The sequence below is a fragment of the Etheostoma spectabile genome, chromosome 21 (genome assembly GCF_008692095.1).
Source record: "Etheostoma spectabile isolate EspeVRDwgs_2016 chromosome 21, UIUC_Espe_1.0, whole genome shotgun sequence".
Taxonomy (NCBI): domain Eukaryota; kingdom Metazoa; phylum Chordata; class Actinopteri; order Perciformes; family Percidae; genus Etheostoma; species Etheostoma spectabile.
The window spans coordinates 3,119,735-3,140,987 of record NC_045753.1 but is presented as its reverse complement, the minus strand read 5'-3'; the positions used below and the strand labels follow the sequence as shown (position 1 = coordinate 3,140,987).

General features: G+C 41.5%; 2 protein-coding genes and 1 long non-coding RNA gene across 4 annotated transcripts in view; 1 reads left to right on the top strand and 2 right to left on the bottom strand.

The window, feature by feature from the left end:
* Positions 1-4,857, bottom strand: part of LOC116671136 (uncharacterized) — a 9,329-nt gene extending 4,472 nt beyond the window's left edge. The window contains exon 1 of the mRNA XM_032502130.1: positions 4,613-4,857. The gene's annotated coding sequence lies outside the window, so the exon portion shown is untranslated. The remainder of the gene's footprint in view (positions 1-4,612) is intronic.
* Positions 1-11,850, top strand: part of LOC116671141 (uncharacterized) — a 26,184-nt gene extending 14,334 nt beyond the window's left edge. The window contains exon 3 of the long non-coding RNA XR_004327206.1: positions 11,761-11,850. This is a non-coding gene — a long non-coding RNA (uncharacterized LOC116671141). The remainder of the gene's footprint in view (positions 1-11,760) is intronic.
* narf (nuclear prelamin A recognition factor) lies at positions 7,614-21,253 on the bottom strand. 2 transcript variants are annotated; one of them, XM_032502117.1, is made up of 12 exons: positions 20,833-21,253; positions 20,180-20,252; positions 19,987-20,052; positions 19,172-19,300; positions 18,930-19,062; positions 15,991-16,125; positions 14,961-15,079; positions 13,409-13,538; positions 12,108-12,180; positions 10,539-10,676; positions 10,242-10,399; positions 7,614-9,426 (listed from the first exon to the last, which is right to left on the bottom strand). In XM_032502117.1, the coding sequence occupies exons 2-12, from the start codon at positions 20,234-20,236 to the stop codon at positions 9,185-9,187; spliced, it is 1,380 nt and encodes a 459-aa protein (XP_032358008.1). In that variant the 5' UTR covers positions 20,237-20,252; positions 20,833-21,253; the 3' UTR covers positions 7,614-9,184. The 2 variants fall into 2 exon arrangements, with proteins under 2 accessions (XP_032358008.1, XP_032358007.1); XM_032502116.1 differs by having other exon boundaries at positions 20,988-21,250.

Here is a 21,253-nt window from a genome sequence, read left to right as displayed (position 1 = left end):
AGACAGTCAGAAGCAGAGTATGAGGCCCTGACAGTACTAGGTAAGGACTACTAGCCAGTCAGAAGAAGAGTATGAGGGCCCTGACAGTACCTAGGTAAGGATACTAGCAGTCAGAAGCAGAGTATGAGGGCCCTGACAGTACCTAGGTAAGGACTATAGCCAGTCAGAAGGAGAGTAGAGGGCGGTGCCATGCTAGCAGCTAGGCGAGCATTATAACGTGTGTTACAAAGTCTCTGAAGTAAAGACTGGACTGCAATAGAGCGGTTTGGAAAAGGACCAATTTAACTATTTTTGTGTGTTCTACTGACACTTCATTCACATTGTTTGGTAACGTGTTTTAATGAAGCCCACATTTGTCCTGCATTAAGGAACTAATAAAATCTGAAACTCAATTCGATTTTTATTTATAGTATCAAATCATAACAAGAGTTATCTCGAGACACTTTACAGATAGAGTAGGTCTAGACCACATTCTATGAATTATAAAGTATAAAGTCCCAACAATTCCAGTATTTCTCCAAGAGCAAGCATAGTGGCGAGGAAAAACTTCCTTTTAGGAAGAATCCTCAGACTGGAAGGCTGGAAGGCCTGTAACGATCAGTGGTGAAACATCTGAGTCATGGATTCCACATGAAGGCATCTGTGTTCCCTATAAAAACCAGACCACGATAATCTTGCCTTCTTCACACACAGATCACTTCTAAACAATGCTTTCAGGACCTTGTTGAATCCATGCCACGTAGAATTAAAGTAGTTCTGAAGGCCAAAGGGGGTCAAACACAATATTAGTATGGTGGTCCTAGTAATCCTATAGATCAGTGTATATACAGTGGCTTGCATAAGTTTACACACCCATGCTAAAGTTAATTAAAAAGAGGAATTAAAAAAAAAACATCTTTTGGAAATTGATCTTAATTCCTTAATTCAAAAAATTTGGAAAATCCAAACTTTTATAGACACCAATTTTCAAATTGTATATATATATATATATATGTGTAATGTGTGTATATGTGTATACATACACATATATATGTATATATGTATATATACATGTATATATGTATGTATATATGTATATACATACATATATACACACATATATATGTATATATATACATATATATACATATATACATACTGTACATATACATATATATACATATATATACACATATATACATACATATACATACATACATATATATATGTATACATACATATATATATGTATGTATACACAGTCACATTGCCACAGTCTACCGCCCCCCCAAACCACACAGCGACTTTTTAAACAAATTCTCTGTACTACTTACCCACCTCTCTACTCTCTCTGTCCTAATGTAATTCTCCTAGGGGATTTTAATATTTATATGGACAACATAAACCTCCCACTCACCAGAGACTTTACTTCCTGTCTAGACAGTTCTGGATTCTATCAGTATGTTGATTTCCCCACACACTGGATTTGATCTGCTGCTCTGGCTTAATCCCCTCCAACTGTTCTGCTAATGATGTTCACATTTCTGATCATTTTCTTTTTCTTTTGTCCTTCAATTTCTCTCTGTAATCAAGCCAGTCCGCCAGATTTCTTTTTGTAATATAAAAAACATAAATACAGACATGACTGATTTTTCCTCTCCAGACCACCTTGTCACCCATTATAATTCTGAACTTTGCAATATCCTCAACTTCCTTGCCCCTCTCAAAACCCGATCTGTGTCCTTTTCCCGCTCTGCCCCATGGTTTTCACCTGAGCTCCGCCTCATGAAAGCCAAAGGTCGCCAACTTGAACGCAATCAACTCCATTCACCAGCAATTACATTTGACCCCCTTGCCTTCCCCTCCCCCTTTGCCCCTCCCCAATAGCCAGTCATGTTGCTGCTTTCTACCGACCACCCCATCCAAAATATCTGATTTCATCCGTAAATCCTAGTCTTCAACCTGTTCTCTTGACCCCCCCCCTCCCACAACTCTGGTCAAAACCTGTCTCACCTCCCTCCTCTCCTTCATAACTTGGAATATTCATTCCTTTCTCTCCTCTGGTATTGTCCCCTCACTTTTCAAAACTGCATCTGTCTCCCCGATTCTGAAAAAAACCTGGCTCAGATCCCACAAACTATAATAATCTTTGTCCTATCTCAAATCTTCCCTTTATTTCATAAATACTTGAAAAAAATAGTGTCTGTTGAACTCCACGCCTTTCTTACCCTTAACAGTCTTTACGAACCTTACCATTCTGGTTTTCGCCCCTCCCATAGTACTGAAAATGCCCTCTTAAAAATCACCAATGATCTCCTCACAGCTGCTGATTCCGGACTCATCTCTATCCTCATCCTCCTCGATCTTAGTGCGGCCTTTGATACCATTTCTCACTCCATTCTCCTCAATAGACTATCTTCTCTCGGCATCTCTCACACCCCTCTTGACTGGTTCCCTTCATATGTCTCCGACCCCACTCAGTTTATTTAACTCAAATCGTTCAAATCCCACCCTTCCCCTGTTACTACTGGCGTCCCTCAAGGTTCAGTTCTTGGCCCCCTCCTTTTCACCACCTACCTGCTACTTCCCCATGGCAATATTTTCCGCAAATTCAACATTCACTTTCATTGTTACGCAGACGACGCCCAGCTCTATTTATCCAGCAAACCCACCTCCTCGCTCCCCCCCTTGTCCCTTACTAACTGCTTCCTTGAAATTAAAGACTGGTTCACCTCATACTTCCTTAAACTAAACAGTGATAAAACCAAACTCCTCCTCGTAGCCACCAAATCCTCCCTATCCAAAATCTATAGTTTCACTCTGCCAATTGACAACTCCTTGGTCTCCCCTTCCCCTCAGGTCAAGAGTCGGGGCGTCATCCTTGACTCTTCCCTCTCCTTTCAGTCACACATAAATAATATCTGCCGGTCTGCATACTTCCACCTACGCAACATTAACCGCCTCCGTCCGTCCCTTACCACTCACACTGCCTCCATCCTTATCCACAGCCTCATCACCTCCCGTCTTGACTACTGTAACTCCCTTCTTTTTGGCCTCCCTCAAAAGTCCCTCCATAAACTTCAACTTCTTCAGAACTCAGCAGCTCGTTTCATCACCAGAACCCCCGCTTTTCATCATGTAACCCCTGTCCTTCAGCAGCTCCATTGGCTTCCAATTCAATTCAGAATACAATTTAAAATCCTTCTGCATACTTTCAAAGCCATCCATAACCTTGCTCCTCCATATCTATCTGAACTCGACTTGTCCCTATGGGGAACAGAGCCTTCAGCCCCTCTGCTCCCCAGCTCTGGAACTCACTCCCACCTGACCTCCCCAGTTTGACTCTCTCCCCCTGTTCAAAACCAGACTCAAACCCACCTGTTCCTGCTTGCTTATTTGTGAATACACTGTTCCTGTCATTTTTTCATAACTGTTTATACTTTTCTGTTCCCTGTATCTGTCTTTTATTGTCTGTAAAGCGACATTGAGTGCTTAGAAAGGCGCTGTTAAATAAAATGTATTATATTATATACATACATATATACATACACATATATATACATATATACACACATATATATACATACACACACACACACATATATATACACATATATATGTACACACATATACATATAAATATACATATATATATATATACATATATACACATATATATACATATACACACATATACATACACATATATATATATATACACACACACATATATACACACACATATAAATATATACACATATACATACATACATATACACTACCGGTCAAAAGTTTGGGGTCACTTAGAAATTTCCATTGCACTCCATTATAGACAGAATCCCAGCTGAGATCAGTTGCCTTGTTTTTTTTAACCAGGGCAGCAGTTTTCAGATTACATTGTGTGCTTACATAATTGCAAAGGGTTCTCCGATGTTTTCTTAGTTAGTTTTTTAAAATGATATCAGATTAGTAAACAGGATGTGCCTTTGGAACACTGGGTGAATGTTTTCTGATTATGGATAATGTAGATATTGAATTAAAGATCAGCCCCCCCCACTCAGTTCAGCTGGTATTCTGTCTATAATGGAGTGGAATGGAAATTTGTAAGTGACCCCAAACTTTTGACCGGTAGTGTGTGTGTATATATATATATATATATATATATATATATATATATATATATATATACACACACACACAGAGTGTATATAAATAAATAAAACTCCAAAAACGATTAGACATACTGTAGGTGTGATGCTGATTGTGATCTAGTCACACCTCCATCCGCCCTAAGTCAGTTGGACTTTAAACCTCAGAGCCACGAGTTGTCATATAGTGTAAAAAGTAGTTATGCAAGCAGAGAAATGACGGTTTAGATGAAATAATTCATGGAACTTGAACTGTTGAAGAGTATAAGACCTCAAATAAAGTGCTGCTAAAGTGCTTATCCAATATTATTATACTGGAGCCCGTCATCAAACTCTCCATGTTAACCTTTAAATCTACCAAACCGTTAATAATGCCATTAATGAGCTTTTAAATGACTCATAAACTGCTTCAATGGCAGAACAGCAAGTAAAGGCAACACAGCACACACTGATATTAACATAAACAGAGGAAGAGAGGCGCTTACCTCCAGAGTGCTTCTTTCCGATGGGAGCATTGAATGATTTAATCAGACCGCACAACTGAAAGTAATCTAGCATCCAACCCCCGCTCCACGCCTGGGGGAATTTTATTGTTGTTGTTGTTAAACTGCTTTGAAACCCATTCCTGTAGAGATTGAATGACTGAAGGGAGTTGAAGGGAAAGTGAAAGAGATGAACAAAGAGATCAAGGATGGGTAAGAATGCAGAGAAATGTTGCTCAACCATTAATGTAAATCAGTGTAACCCAAAACACAAGACGTCACATGCTCATGTCTGGTTTTGTCCATAACTTCACTGTATTTTGTTTACTAGAAAACTAGAAACTAGAAAACATTCACATTCAAGAAGCTGGAATCTGAGATTTATTTCCTTTTTTAAGGGAAAATGACTCAAGCACATTAACGGGTGATCAAAATAATTTAATAGTTACTAATGGATTAATCTTATAATCAGATTGGATGACATTTTTAATTGCCAATATATATAATATGCATATTATGATACACTACCAGTTAGCCAGTTGTTTTGGAGTGAAACATTTGATCGGTGAAAAGGTGCGCTGTGCCTTTTCCAGTGTGTGTAGTGTACTTTTCTGTATGTTGTCACCTGGACCAATGTTTTACAGGTTTGTTTTGGCTCTTTGAATTAAAAAAAAATTTAAAATTAAAAAAGTGATCACAAAAAAAAACTAAAAACAGAGAGGTTACTGATGTAAGAGGTCTTGGGGCGACCTCTAGCTCACCCAGTAAGAGTGTGTGCTCCATGTAGGCTGAGTCCTTTGCAGTGGCCTAGGGTTTGAGACTGACCCGCGGCCCTTTGCTGTGTCCCCCCCCCCCCCTATTTTTCTCCCAACTTTCCTGTCTAGCCACTGTCTTACTCCACTGTGGGCAATGACTCCAGTCAAGTAGAAGAAGTAAATGGGTAGAGGAGAAGAAGAGTAGGGTTCAGGTTAGACCGTAGACCAGGGGTCTTCAACAAGGGGTCCGCGGAGGTACTGCATGGGGGTCGCAAAAGTTTTGGTTGATTAGACTTTTTTTTAATATCCCCCCCCGCAATTTTTTCCACTAATTGAAATGTCTTTAAATCCACATTAACATGAATTCAACACACTGTAGTAAACAGATAAATGGAGGCAGAAGATGTCTTTCAGTAATCAATGCACACATGGCACTATAGGACCAGTTTGATATAACACAATGTTATACAATATATATAATTAGGGGGTCCCCGCTCCATCCCGCCATCAGTTTGGGGGTCCTTGGCCTGGAAAACGTTGAAGACCCCTGCCGTAGACTGTATATATATTGGCTTTTCTGAAACAGAGAGCCTGGTGCTTGTTTATTCCAAATTTTATAAATTGTTTTTAGCTTCTCAGACAAACACTTTATGAACTGTAGTGCGATGTCATGGAGTATTTATGTAACTCGCATGTTGATTTGAAACCTACAGGCTAGTTGAGGTTTTTTTTGTTACTTTTTTCCTGCTAGTTTTCTACACAGGGCGACCAGAAATTGTGAGTGACAGGTCATCACAATAACACGTATTTTGAAGTCCAAGACCCGGTCAGTCATAAGCTGGGTCTCAAACCGCCTACGCACACTTCAAACACTTAGTTTTAAGTATATAGTGGAGCTAACGCAAAAGGTCAGTGCACTGAAAGTACCCGGATGACCTCCTAAAAACAGTTCAGTGTGGAATGGTGGACCCTACAGCCTACAGCACTAAATGGGCGCCATCTTGACTACAAAGTCAAATAGGGGGGAATCAGGGTTGTTGACCGACAGCTGATTGGACGAATGCGTCACATGGGTCTGGCTTCTTCCGAATTTCAAAACCGAGCATCATGGCAGCTTGTTCGGATTTCAAATAGTCACCGGAACATGTTTCTGAAAATATTTTAAGCAAGAAGTAGGCCATACAGTCGCTAAATCTGTCTGTTTTTTTGTTCGACAAAAGGTCAGTTTGTAAGGTTTGTCAGATTTTGAGAGGGGACGAGCCGAGATCTTGTTATGGTTTGTATGAGAAAGGTTTATTATTTCCTGGATTTCACAAATTTCAGTACGACAGTTATGTCCGTAATATAATAATATAACAGTTTACACTGAGCATGCACGACTCAAATCTGCACTCGCTTCACATGGGGGGGAGTGACACTAATCGAAAGCGGGCACTACGGCAGTAAGAGGTCAGGGCACATTAGCAGTGTACTGACGGGAGTGTGCGGAATGAGACACAGCCGTCGACAACAGTGTGTCAGCTGTAAAGGTTGCTCCCGCAGCAAATATACGAATCCCACTATGGCCAAGTCCCGCCCAACGAAGCAGCTTGATTGGTTGGGGTTAGGCATTTCACCTCGAGCGGTTAAGGTTAGGGTTAGGGTTTAGGACCTTTCCATGTAAAAATGGATGCCTGGCCATTAGTAGCGTATGAATGCTACTGAAGGGCGGGTCTTGGCGTTGCCATAGTGGGATTCGTAATATTGCGTCCTGGCTACATTGTGGCAAGTTTAAGTGCACAGCAGCAGCTCTATTACCAGGTCTAACTCATTACGAGCAAGCACTTTCTTGCCGCTTTTGGCATATAGTAGCTTCCTTGAGCAAAATGTGCAGAAACAAGCACCAGGCTCTCTGTTTCTGGCACCAACTGCCAAATAGATTGCAGTGTCTACCCACTCCTTCCATCCACGCCCAGCGCCATTTATTTTTGAGTCCTTTATCCAAGGGTAGGACATCACCCCCAGGCTTAATGAGCTCGTGCTCCATGCTTTGGCTTACACAAACGTATGAAACGTCTAGATCTCAATCACACTGTGTTGCCAGGACCCGCCCTGCTCTGTTTCTGATAGGCTTTTAACGTTAGTTAGAGCGGCGTTCCTCTCATATGATTGGTAGGTGAAATCAACTGACTCAACGCTTGTCGGAGATCCGGCACGATGCCAGAATACTTTAAGCCTTGCGTACGTCGAGTTGTATTGAGCCATGTAAATAGTTTGGGTTAATTTTGCTAAGGTTGTCTCCGAATACAATGAAAATGTGTGGAGCTTAGAGCTTTGGAAAAGAATGCTGGACAATCCGCAGGCCTCCATTTCACATGTTTTCATTTACATTTTAACACTGAAAACTCTAAAGTGGGTTTTGTGGATTACCAGCAGGCGGCGTCACAAATGTCAAAAACTTTTACCTCTACAGGAGGCAGAGGCCGTTCAGTGAACAATGACATCATCCACAAAAAGGTATTTAAATCAGACTTTGTTTGTAGGAATATTTTAGCACCCAACATGTGACATGTATGTTTGACTGTGTAAAACAAACAACAAAAACAACATAAAAGTTAAAAATACAAGCTGGTGGAATGGGAACAAAGTGAGAAATGAAATCCTCTTGTACCATTAAAAAGATAATGGCCGTGATTCTTCACTGGGACAGACCAACACTGGGCTGGTAGTTTACACATGCGCAGACACTCACTTAGTGTTACTGAAAAGGCCTTCAAGCTCTCGAAACTACTACAGCTCTGCTTTCCATTAGGAAAGACGTTAGGATAAGACGATCCCACTGTTGCATAGTTATTCTTGGTGAGTACGAGAACACGCGGTCTTGTCTTTCAGCGAGGGACAGTGGGGACAACACAAAGTACAACATCTTTGATGATTGGACGCTTTAGATTCGGAATACATTAGACCCCCCCCCAAAACATTCAGTATGCACAGGTTCAGTTCACGAGTTCCAGTTGTGTCAAAAGCTTCTTACATGTTTCCTCGGTGGCTTATTGCTCTTTAAAAAGGCAGGGTTGGTAACGATTTCCTGTATACATTTTTATACATTGTATGACATTCTCTTTACAAACTGACAGCAATAAATAACTTTATGAGCTCTGAATAAGGAGTGAAAAATACCCGTCATCTTTAGCTGATGGGACCCTGTAAATAAAATGGCCACCAATCACTGCCTCGCTTGGAAAGAACCAATGAAATGCCTCTTTGCCCAGCTGCGCGTACTCTACTCCTCCCTTGAACGAGTCTGAGTTTGATTGCTAACAATAGTCATGTTTGTTTTAAACATCCGCTATGTTTTAATAGGTGTTTTGCTAGTCTCTTTGTCGCTTTGCCAGACCTCCCTCCACAGCGATGGGGAGGAGGGTCTTGCTTTTCAACATTACCAACCCTCCCTTTAAGATGACATGAGTAGTTTCTTGATTCATTTCTCAGAACAGCTCGCAGATCAAGCCACCACCTGATCCTGTACCTATATTATTTTTAATTAGCCACAGCTTATTGACATCACTACATCGCTCTGCATATAATGTAGACCTGTTTGTTTTTCTGGAATCTGGATCTTCATTTCTCCCCAGACTCAGGGTTTGCCACAGGAGATCCACCAGTGTTAAATAGACAGACATCACCCCCCAGTGGCCTAACGGAAGAATTGCACCAATTGATACTTTGGCAGCCTGGCCCTTGGCCTGTCCTTCATGGTGCCAGCAATGATGAGATGGCCCAAGCCCCCCCGCAAATTACACTTTGATCATGTCTTAAAAGAGAAACAGGCCGTTTCTCGTCACCACTGCATGTGTGGAGGCTGGGTGTGGATCGGACTTCTGTACTGGGTGTGCAGGAGTGTGCCGGCCTGCGGGGAGTCCTGGCCCTGCAGCCAGTCCTGATAGAGGGTGTGAAGGGAGGGGTTGACCTCCGGGAGGCGGACCGGCAGGCTGCTGTAGACCTCCTCCATCTGCTGGACCAGGGCTTTGTCCAGCCGGCCTTCTGCGTCGCTGACTGCCTGACCGCGGCCACTCAAGCACCCTGCGACAGGGGAGACACAAAGAAGGGATCACACACTCACACACACGTCCCAGGTGAAAGGTAGTCCTGGCAGGATTCAATGCCAAAACAATATTTGTTTTTTAAATCATGTTGGTAGTTGTCGTGTTAGAAAATATCACATTAGACTTGAAAAAGATAAATCTTGCGACTCTGTTCTTGCTATAGCATAACCATTTATTAAAGAAACTAAGGTATCAGCCCCTCTGGATCTTCATCAAGAGTATTTTTCAACAATGATTTTAAAGAGATAATGCTCCACCCCCTCTGTACAGCCGGGTGCAGGACAATTACTCTACCTTGGGAGTGTCTCCCAGTGATCCAATGTGGCACATGTGCAATATTACATATACATTTCATTGGATTTCATTTCATTTCATTATTTGTTATTTACTCATCATTCTCATTTCAGAACTGTCCATAATGTTCATATTGTAATATAATAACATAATACTATTTATCCCAGTATCCTTTGCACTATGCTCCACATTTAAATAATTTTTATTGAACTCTTCATTCACTCATGCCTCCATATTGTTTCTGTTTAGAGTGTGTATATATTGTGTATATATTAGTGTGTACATTTTTGTTTTGGTTGTTTTGTGTGTAAGCACAGTGTGAGCAACGATGCTCCAAAGAAAAATTCCTCGTATGTGTCCTCATACCTGGCAAATAAAGCTGATTCTGATTCTGATTAATACATTTATCAACTTTTTATCAATTTAGTAAAATACTTAGTGGCTCCACAACTTCCACTTATTGCAAACATATTTACAAAGCAGATGTTGTGGTGTTACCTCCTGGGCAGGACAGCACCTCCACCAGCTGGTAAGGGACACGCCCCTTCCTCATTCGGTGAACCAGAGTCTGGATGTTCCTGAACCCGTAAACGGCAGCAAACTGCAGCAGAGTCTCCCCGTCCCGCTCCAGAGTCACTTCTTGGAAGTCCCGGTTCCTACAAAACCAACACGGTGAACAGGAGGAGAGTTTTCAGACAAAGAAATTGGAATTGACGTCCACGTCCAAACGTTGCTCTGGACATGCACGGGCGCTGCAGTCTATACATCGCAGCAGGAGAAGTCAGTGTCTCCCACCTGAGGGTCTTGTATGTGATCTCGTGGACGTCGAGACCAAAGAGCTCTTTGGCAGCATGTTTGAAGATGTGCTCCAGGAAGCCTTCAGAACCTCGGCCCTCGTGCCTCACCAGCGCTGCGTCTCCGGTTTCTCCCAACCTGCGGTGTGCAATGGAAAATTACTTTTAACCAATGATTTTCATATTAATCATTCATAATAAGATCTCCAATGCCTCTCAGAGTATATGATATCTGTATCTGTCATCTGGGTGTTTCTCCTTGATGGGAGACAACTGGGTTTGTTATGACTCCACACCAGTTCCTTGAAGAATAGATGACGTGGAGCCTGACAGAAACAGTTGCCTAGAACGGTGTTTATCATAGCAGGTCCCAGGTCGAGACCATCGCCTATCCAAGAGACAAGATGTCCTTTTTCAGCGAAGATAGAATGACCGGTCAAGACACTTGACACGAGGAGGGCAGATTCAGAAATACGTAATAGAACAAACTGTCTGCCTTAGGTCCACTAATTGTTATGTTTCAGATTAAACTGTTTTCCAAACAGGGTTTTTTTCCCTCTGGGGGGGGGGGGGGCACTGGATATAAAGAAGTGTATGACTGATTGTATGTATTGACACTGAACTGTGGCCACTCTGTAACTCTGTTCATTGTGAAAGCTGTTCTTGTCATTTGGCTGTTCTTTCGAGAAAACAATTAAACCTTTTTCCCTGAATACCTAGACCTTTAATTCAGTTTGCAGCCTGTCTTCATTTTTTTCCAACAAAGGTTTCTTCTTCAACACAAATTCCTCCCTCGCTGTAACAAGAAACTTCACGCGTCCACTGTCAACGGCTTCAACAACAACTCAGCGAGTTGGATGCTATTTTAAACAATTGTAGGGTGGATGGAAAAAGTTATCGTTATGTTCAGTAGCAAAGATTATAATGAGGGAGTGGACATTCAGAATATAGAAGCAAACAAATATTTGCTGTTAAGAGGAAGCGTCCTTACTCAAATTTATTTTCAGGTATTGGGGAACGGTCTGTGAGAGCCGCGTAGAGGTGCTGTTTTAGCAATTTTTGAAAGAAGGGTAACACTTTACTTGACCGTATCAACATCATCCTGACATGACACTATCATCACTATGACATGACACTGTCATGAACATGTCATAAACCTGATAAAAAAGTCATAAATGTTTGACTTCTGTCATTAAGTGTCATTCAGTTTTTGTCATGACAAGTTGACATGGTTTGGGTTGTCTTGATTATGACAAGTTGACATTAATCAAAGTGACATTACCAGAAGTTGTGTTGGTCATGACATTGACATTACATTAGTCTGGGATGTCTTAAAACCAACTTGGTCTATATAGTTGATAGTAAGTGAGAGTGGTATTAATATAATTATTACGCTATATAAAATATTGTTTCACCTCTTTTGACCTGCCCAACAGAATCATGTCCAATATTATTATTGAGTTTGAAAAAAATCCTGGTAGTATGTTGTTGTTTTTTTAATTATTATTATAATTGTCTTTTCCCCACCAAAGATAACTGATAGGATGACAACTATAGTCCAAATACTCACACATGGTCCAGTGGAACTGAGTCCAGCTCTTCCACTGAAACCTTCCTCTGCTCCATCAGGTAATAGATCTCCCCTAAAACATCAAAAATCACAGTTAGAATAATAATAATGTATACTTTTTAGAATACTGGATAACCTATGACGGACTGCAGTGACCCAGCTTCCATAATGCAGAAGATTATTTGTTCTAGGGTATGGATCCATCATAAGCTGAATCGCTGGGTCCAAACTAGTTTCATGACAGCCAGACAGTTTCTTTTAAGAGGATGGAGGAATAAAGGGGGTGCCATGAATTCAGGAGTGGGCTTGTGAGATGGCTAGGGCGAATTGAAAGAGGGGATAGAGGAAAACTCTGGAGGAAACTACTAGACCTGTTGGGTCCTTGTAAATTCTGGAGTGTGGTCTAGACCTTCTCTATCTGTAAAGTGTCTCGAGATAACGCTTGTTATGAATTGATACTATAAATAAAATTGAATTGAAATTGAATTGGATATAAACGGTTTGCCACGTTGGAAGTCTATACCAGGAAATGGGAATGCTACATGAGAATTCTGGAGGGCTCCTAAGAAGCTTTGTGCTGGGAGAGACATTTATGATGGGCTTATGGTGTTGTCATTTATACATAATGTTCATTTGGTATATAGTGTGTCATTTTTTTTTTTTAAATCAGGCTGTTGTATGGTCTTAACCCTCATGTTGTCTTTTTTTCAGTTAATTTTTTATTGTTTTTTTGTCACAAAAAATGGGCTGTCAAAATAAGACCACATTAAAAATATCAAAAACCTTTGGAAAAAAACACCAAAAATGTTTAAAAAAAAAGAAGCACCCACAACATTGAAAAAGTGACCAAAATGTTGGAAAAAGCAATAGTAATGTTGAACAGGAAAAAAGTGACCATACAGGAAGACAACACAAGGGTTAAATATCTTTTCTTGTTTTTTGCCTGGGTGGTTCGTGATAATGAGGGTATTTTTATATAAAAAAATAAAAACAACTTCTTCTGTTTGTTACTGAGCTTGTTAGTGCACGTATGTGATATTGGGTCCATCATATTCTTTTTAAATGTCCTATGTGAGGAAAAGAAAAAGTTCATTGATGTCTGGTAATATAAGATTGTATTATAACAAAATGTGTTGTTAAGACTTAATATAATCAGAATCTCACTACTGTATATACGCTACTGTAATTTCAAAAACACCACACACTAAATTTGTGTGTCCAATTCAACAATCTCCTCATAAGCATTCGCAATTATGATTTGGCCCCAGGCAGCTGTGTGGGTTATATTAAGAAGAGTGAACCTGAGGTGAGGACACAGTCCACATCCCTGGTCTCCAGCAGGCTGTTGTAAAACTCCTCTCGGACCGCCTCCAGCTTCTTATCAAAGCAGGGAGCCACTAACACGTGGTAGACTTTCTCTGGACTCAGCTTCTGCTCGGAGACAAGGCACAAGGAAAAACAACATATCATGTATCTTTTTTCTTTTTGTGCCGAACCTGGTGTACAAAGCATTTTACCAAACATAATTTTCTATAGGCTCAGAGTGCCTTAGTTTTCTTTTCACTTAGTTTTATAGTTATGTCAACTTTGAATGAAGTGTGTTAGTGTTTATTTAAATGGAGTCGGGTGGATTTGGCGATTTTTTTCTATTAAACACAAAGGATCTTACTCTTTCACACAAAGGTCTATCTCTTGGGATCCATTATTTTGTTGGACATAAAATAATAATCTGAGCATGTCAGTGGAAAAACAAGCACTTTTAGAGAATGTAAATTGAAGGTGAGAAATTACCGGTTATCGTTGCATTGTAGGGATGTCACCAGAACCGATACTTATGGTACCTTCCGGTTCTAAAATGACGAAACACTGACGATGCCTGTGTTAGTGTTAGCTTCCAGAACTGATGGGGGCAGTATACACTTCAGAGTGTTCCAGTCGAAACATTCAGAAGAAGGAGGTCACGAACAAGTGGCCAAAGTCAAATCCTTCCACTTCCGGTTCATATCTTTTAGGAAAATATGAACGAGAGTCAACAGTGCCCAGCCTAAAAAACGGCATGTTTACTGCAAACTCACGGCCCTCTCTTTCAGATTTACAGCCCCCCTCTTGGCTTCAGATAACCCACCGTTTCCGCTGAACAGGCCATACGTTGTAAACAGCCGTGGCCACTTGCCTGCTCCTATGGTAACGTTAGCCATTAGCAGGGTTAGCACGGCGGTGTTAGCCAGGACCTGCCGGGATTACTCGCGGTGTCTCAATTGTTTTCGCGAGCAACCAACTCGGGTAACGTTACTCTAGCTATATAATTCAAAGGGAGTACAAATACATCTCCAATAGTTACTTGGGGTTTGTAACGTCTCTGTTCACGCAACTGTTTGAAACCCTGTTGTTGTTTTTGCACAGCATCTTTTGAAAAGATGCCTGGAAGTCTGGAATGTGTCTGGGGACACTTGTCGTTGCCCTATGACCCTTAAATGCACTTGATCGTGTTGATCTATACTCTATTGCACAAATGTTGTATGTCTTGTTATGACATGTTGATATTATTGAATAAAGAAGTTCAGGTTTAAAGTTAAAGTACATGGAATCTTAGAAAATCCTTTATTACTGTTGTATCGAAATTGGCATCAAGAATCGTGTTATTTAACTGGTACTGGCACGGACTACTGAATTTTTGGTATCGTGACACCCCTATTACATTGTAGATTGTTTCGCTTGCTTGATGCTAGACCGAGTTCAAAGACTGTCTGACCATCAGTCACATAGACACAAAAACATTGGAAAATAGGGTCCAGGTTGAAAATAAGTGCGCCAACAATGTGTAACAGTGCCATCGACAAACTAATGGCTCACCTGCTGTTTAGAGAAGTAGTCTTTGACGAGACAGCCCATGATCTGCTGAGGAGACCTGGTTGTGCAGATATGAGGGGTGACCAAACTGCCCAGGACACGCTCGGAATAGCGGATCCATCCTATAAAACACACACAAACACAAGGACACAAACACAGATAAAATAACCTTTGGCCGTCTGCACTTTGGAATCAAATGTTCCTCATTTACGAACACTATTACTGGATGAACCGGCTTGTTTCCACTACAGTTGGGATGAAAATTAGGGTTGTGCCGAAGGACAATATCATCCGTTCATGTGCGCTGCAGGGTTATGTTTCTGTTATTGAAATTACGGAGAATGTAGTTTAATCTCAGTAATGATGGTATATTAGGTTATTACTGTCTCTCTGTTAAAGGCAAACGTTCCACTGTACTGTCGTTACGCACATCACGTAATACTGTCTCTTTAGAGAGGGCATTTAAATGTAAATCTGATCGTTTCTATGTTAACAGCCCATTGTAGTAGAAAAAAATTGCACTGAATAAATGGAAGTCTTTGCATTTATTCACGAGGGAAAACCATTCCTATCTCTGATGAAGGGAGGGGTGAAAGAAGAGCCTTCTATCTTCCCTGACCAGCACACCACTGTTATCTCTACTTCTTAAAAGGAGCTCCCCCTAGACAGCACACAGAATGCAAATTAACATGCCAGGAGTCCGAGGAGCAGCAGGAGAAAGAGGCAAAAAAAGTTGAAAATTGTGGCAAATATTAAGAGGCAAGCTCCATATTGATAAGCTTCTAGAAAAAAGATGCTTCTACAAGCTTTTATGTAACAACTGGCCGTTGGTTTTGAGCATCTGTGAAGGATTCTGAACTTAAAACGTGAAAACTCCTTTGAGGAATAACTCGGCGCATACAGTACGTGTACATAATGTAAGCCTGTGTGTGTTTCCTTTATTTTCATGACTATTTACATTGTAGAATAAGAATATCGCTAAGTATCAAGCAGTGATGTCTTGATAATGGGGCGAGGAGGAAGGGAGCTTTACCTGGGCAGGAGGAGGTGAACATGGGCAAGGCGTGGGAATCGTGGTGCCTCCTTCGAAACCTCTGAACGAACTCCTTCTGACTCTCCAAGATGCTGAAGCCTGCTGCCAGAGTGGTGTCGAACACATGCTGCACTCCTGCATGGAAAAGACGGTGGCCCAGGGTGAGCCACAAGTGGAGGAGAATGTCAAGCATTTATGATAGATGCCGATGAGTGGGTGGAAGTTTCTACGCATAAACGAGAGACGGATTCTTGCTTGTTTGTGAGTTCCCTAAAATATAAAACTGTTTTCTAAATAACTAAACCAACTAGGGTTGGGTTACAAGACTTGGTGCTAATCCGGCACTGTTGCCTTAACAACCGGTATCTACCGGATCGAATTGCAACGCGGATTTTGGTGCCACCGATATGCCTGCGCTGCTCTGAACAGCAAAAGCATCTCTCAAAAGAAGCAACGCTGCACGTGACGCTGGACAGCAGCTAACGTTAGCCTACCGATAACTAGCAGCTGGATTAAACAATGTTAAAGTGCTGACAGCTAAACAGTGTGACTCTATTTCACTGTTGAGGATCCAACAGCAGGACGTTTATTTATTTATTTAAAATATTTTTGGGGCATTTTAGGCCTTTATTGACAGGACAGCTGAAGACATGAAAGGGGAGAGAGAGGGGAACGACATGCAGCAAAGGGCCGCAGGTCGGAGTCAAACCCGGGCCTGCTGCGTCGAGGAGTAAACCTCTATTTATGGGCGCCCGCTTTACCAACTGAGTTATCCGGGCGCCCATCGGGACATTTCTTATTAAATCATTTAATTTTGACCATATGGCCTTACCAATAAACAATTCGCTGAATGTTGTTTAGTACCCTTCTTTTTTTCTTCTTTTTTAAAGTTTCCTAAAAAGTATTTTGAAATATCACTTTAGCAACGGTCTCGGAAAAAAACCAAACGATACTAGGGCTGCACAATTAATCGAATTTTAATCTCGATCACGATTTGGACTTCCCACGATCAAATTTGCGTGATCGAGTGATTATTTTTTATAAAGCGTCATTTCATAGAACGCTTCGTGTTTTTTGCAAAGCCCATCTGCCGCTCCGTAAAGCCGTCTGCTCATGAGCCAGTCAGAGTAGTTCACTGCACCGCGCAGCTAAGTTTCTAGATGTAGACAGTCCCAGAGGACAGAGTAGCGTGAGGAAAACTCAACAGATAGCAGTCGGTAATACGTCAGTCTCAAGGTTTACCAGTTTACCAGTAAACGCAACACTTTGTCCCGTCTGTTGTTTTTCAGACAACAGCAGTGACCAGTGCTAGTCGGTGCTAGTTAGCGTCTGTTAGCTGTTAGCTCTCTAGGACGCACCGGTGCTAATGTCCTCGGAGCCGCTGCAATGCTGTTTATATGGATATGGTTTCATTTTGCGTTACATGACCCATTTAGTCTGTAAAGCCGTGTCTGTGTTGGATCTTTCTACTCTCTCTCCTCTTACTCTCCGCCACACAGCGGTGCCGGTCCACACTTCTGATATTTGTCTACAGTTTTAATTTTTATAAACACAGCTGTATATTGTTAAGTATGAGGGGCAAACCTATATTTGTACCAGTGTTTCCATGGTAACTCTGCTATCGCGGACGCTACGGCAAAGAACACAGAAGAAGTTATTGAATGCAACTAACTTCAGTTGGTAAAGTAACAGTGTGAGACGGAGCTGCTGGACCTGGACCTGGACCTGGACCAGAGATGTGACCCATGGCCAGAATATCATAGTTCATAAAAATGCAGCGCAGTGAAGATACAGACGTTTCATACACACGCCGTGTGTATCCGCCATTCGACCCGTGCTGGACCCGTTCATAATGAGTCAGCCATCTCTCTGTGAGTAGCGTCCATCACACTCCCTCTCGCAGTTATAAATAGCCTATGTCATAATAAAATTTGTTATGGTTAAAATTAACAAATAATCGTGAGAATAATCGCGATCAAAATTTTGATCAAAATAATCGCGATTATCATTTTGACCATAATCGTGCAGCCCTAAACGATACCCAACCCTAATCAGGACGTGGACAGCGGGGCTCTTGCTCAGAGCATCGGCACTAGACTTAATTTATCGGGTAAAGTCATTAATTAATACTATGCTAATTTAGCTAACTCTAGCAACAATAACAGTCCGTAGGATTACGACCATTTGTTATAAAATCGACCTGTGATTGGGGATATATGATACCACAGTCTGCTAATCTCATTCAGTTGTACCGGCAAGGATACAGCAATGCACAGAATCCCCATGGTAACCACACAGTGATCGCCTGGCGTTTAATCGCGTAGCGTCGTCCTTTACATGAGAAGCATCGTAAACTATCGTAAGTGTTGCTCCCTGTGTGAAAAGCCCTTTATGTTTTTTTAAATGCAAAGTAGCAACTGCAATTTAAAAAAAGAACAAAATTAACAAAAGCTGCCAAAATAAATTAATAATTTCTGCTTGAACTAAGATAAAAACATTATGAGGCACAACATGTGAAAGAACAAAGTAGCAATCATCCTAGAGCTAATCTGAATAATTCTTACAGTGGAAAAAGTGGAAACCAATGATGAACAATTAATTCATAATTGGTGTCGGGTTGGATCAGTGGTAGAGCAGGCGCACATTCACTGAGAGGTTTATGCCTTGACACAGAGGTCGAGGGTTCGAATCCGACCTGTGACTATTTCCTGCATGTCTTCCCCCTTCTCTCTCCCCTTTTGAGCTGTCCTGACATTAATTAAAAGTGGATAAGCACCCAAAAAATCCACTTTAAAATAATCTTTAAAAAAATCATCGTTTTACAGGGGGAAAAAAATATAACAATACCTCAATTAACTACATAAAGAAACACTTTATTATTGTGTAGATTTTAGAAGATGTGACGGATAAACAGCGATATATGAATCCCACTCACTTACCTAAACTCTTGAGGAAGGCACAGAGTTTGTGGGCAGCCTCGGTGATGTCCACGCCAAACTTGACAGCAAAGAAAGGCAGAGACTGCGGACAAATCGACGCTACCAGTACCTTGTGCTTTGACGCGTCACACTTCTGACAGGGACAAAGAGACAGTGGGGACAATGTAGGGTATTGCTCAAAGTGCAACAAGACAACTTCCTGACTTTCTCAGGTTTCAGAGGCTGTTAGTTGCGCATTCTACCTGATTGAGTGCCAGAACCCGCTCCACTTCCTCCAGACTCTGCTGAGAGATCTTCAGGCTCTCCTCCTCTGATAGACAGCCATCACAGGACAGGCAGGCACTCAGCAGCAACTGGGATCCTTCATGCTCCTTATGGGGGAAAAAAAAAATTGGTACTCCAATGATTTACTTGTGGACTTCCATAAAGAGTCCACTCCTTAGAAGAGATATGAGTTTCAAAATTGAATGTCCAAAGCAACAGACATTACATGGAGATATCTTGACTGTTAGCAAGGTCCAAAATGAACAAGAGCCTGATGCGGGTACATTTGACATTTCAAGGCGGGGTGAGGTTTTTCACCCAAATAGTTATCATGATTTTCAGTCTTCAATTTGGTAAATATGCAGCTACTTTCTTCTGTTCCTTTGCTGTTTGGAAGTCAGAGTTTTCAGGACACGCACAAATGTCCATTTCCCATATGGTTATTACAAACTGGAGTGTTAAAATAACCTGGGGGGGTATTTTCCAGATGTTAGAAAGCTCCTCCTCAGCATCACATGACATTATACAACTGTTTACACAGCCTAAGTAGTACGCATCGCGAGAAGCCTAATATGATTAAAATAAACTGCCAAATAGGAGTGCCCCTTTCATAAACAACCAGCAGAGGATCGCCTAAGCCAGATCAACCGATTATGAATTCATCCATCCATTCATCTTCGACCGCTTATCCGGTATCGGGTCGCGGGGGCAGCAGCTCCAGCAGGGGACCCCAAACTTCCCTTTCCCGAGCCACATCAATTATGAATTAAACCTGGGAATTAACAGCCATTACCTGTCCATTGACTTCCTCTCTCTCCTGATGGGCGTTGGCACCTTCATCACTCTGTTTCTTGTTGCACTGTGTGGAAGATAAAAAAAATTAATTCATGAATGACAGTAAGACAATATTTTTTTTCAGAATCAGCATGTATAAGACTATGACAAGATTTATAAAGCAACGCAGTGATGCTGATCTGGGAGTGTACCTGTTTGGTGCAGTTCTCACACTTCTCTTTTCGCTTTGGTATGTTGACCTCTGACATTTTCCTTGGTGGTATTCTGTAAATTGAGGTTAAAATATAGATCACACAGCACCACTAGCTTCCCATTGTTGGTCATTTCCCCACAGCATGTTCCTCCTGAAGCTCTGGCATGATGACTACTAAAAGTCTGCAGCCTGCTGCTGTGTGGCGTTATGTCAACTCCACCCACCTATGTCAACTCCACCCTCCTCCTATGTCAACTCCACCCTCCTCCTACTGTCCCGCTATCCTATCACAGGCAGCCCTCTTATCATCAACACAACAGCTCTGTAATGGGTGGGAAACTGGCAATGAACACAAACTAGTATCCTGTCATTACATTCAAATTGCTCGTGTTAATTGTATACACAGTACCAACAAAAACAGCCACAAAAGCTATTAAAATACATTACACACAGGGGCTATCATCCTGTGAAAACCCTCACATATTATGAATACAATATGTCACACTCCCATGGTGTAAAATCCGAAAAATGCTGATTCTGGGGGGGAATGTTTTACTATAGCTCGTGCTCACTTCAGCCCCGACTAACGTACGTTGAAAACCAGTGTTGGCTAATTAGCGCCGTCAAATTGTGTGTAGCTAGCTAACTTACCTGCGTTATGCGATTCGCGCTATTGCGTTACAGCTCTTTTTCGGACCATAAGCAACGTTTACGTTAAAAGTCCCTGTTTTTTTTTCTACTGTGGGTTGGTTTAACTGTGTGAAGGGGCCCTGTGCTCTGTGCTAACATTGCAAGGTCGAACTCACCGGACGGTTTCTATTTCACTGCTCTTTCAGACAAAGGGATAGAAAAAAAAAGCTGAGGACAGTCAGAAGTAGCACTGGTATGTAAAAAAAAAAAAGAAAAAAAAAAGACAGCAGCACTGATACAGCAAAAGCCGGGGAACCCCCCTGTTCCAGCAAAATCTTTTTAAACCCCCGTCAAATCCCCTCTGTGGGCGGGATAAAAACCACTGTTCGCTTTAAAACCCGTGGGTTTTTTTCATATTTCCGGTAACCCTTTTACAACTAGC

Bases quoted from the DNA above. Each gene is read 5' to 3' on its own strand.
- narf (XM_032502117.1), bottom strand. From the start codon at position 20,236: ATGTCAGAGGTCAACATACCAAAGCGAAAAGAGAAGTGTGAGAACTGC. The intron at 19,301-19,986 runs GTAATGGCTGTT...TTCCCCCATAAG, and splicing joins GAGAGGAAGTCAATGGACAG to GAGCATGAAGGATCCCAGTT. The intron at 10,400-10,538 runs GTGGGAGACACT...TTGGTTTTGTAG, and splicing joins ATCACATACAAGACCCTCAG to GAACCGGGACTTCCAAGAAG.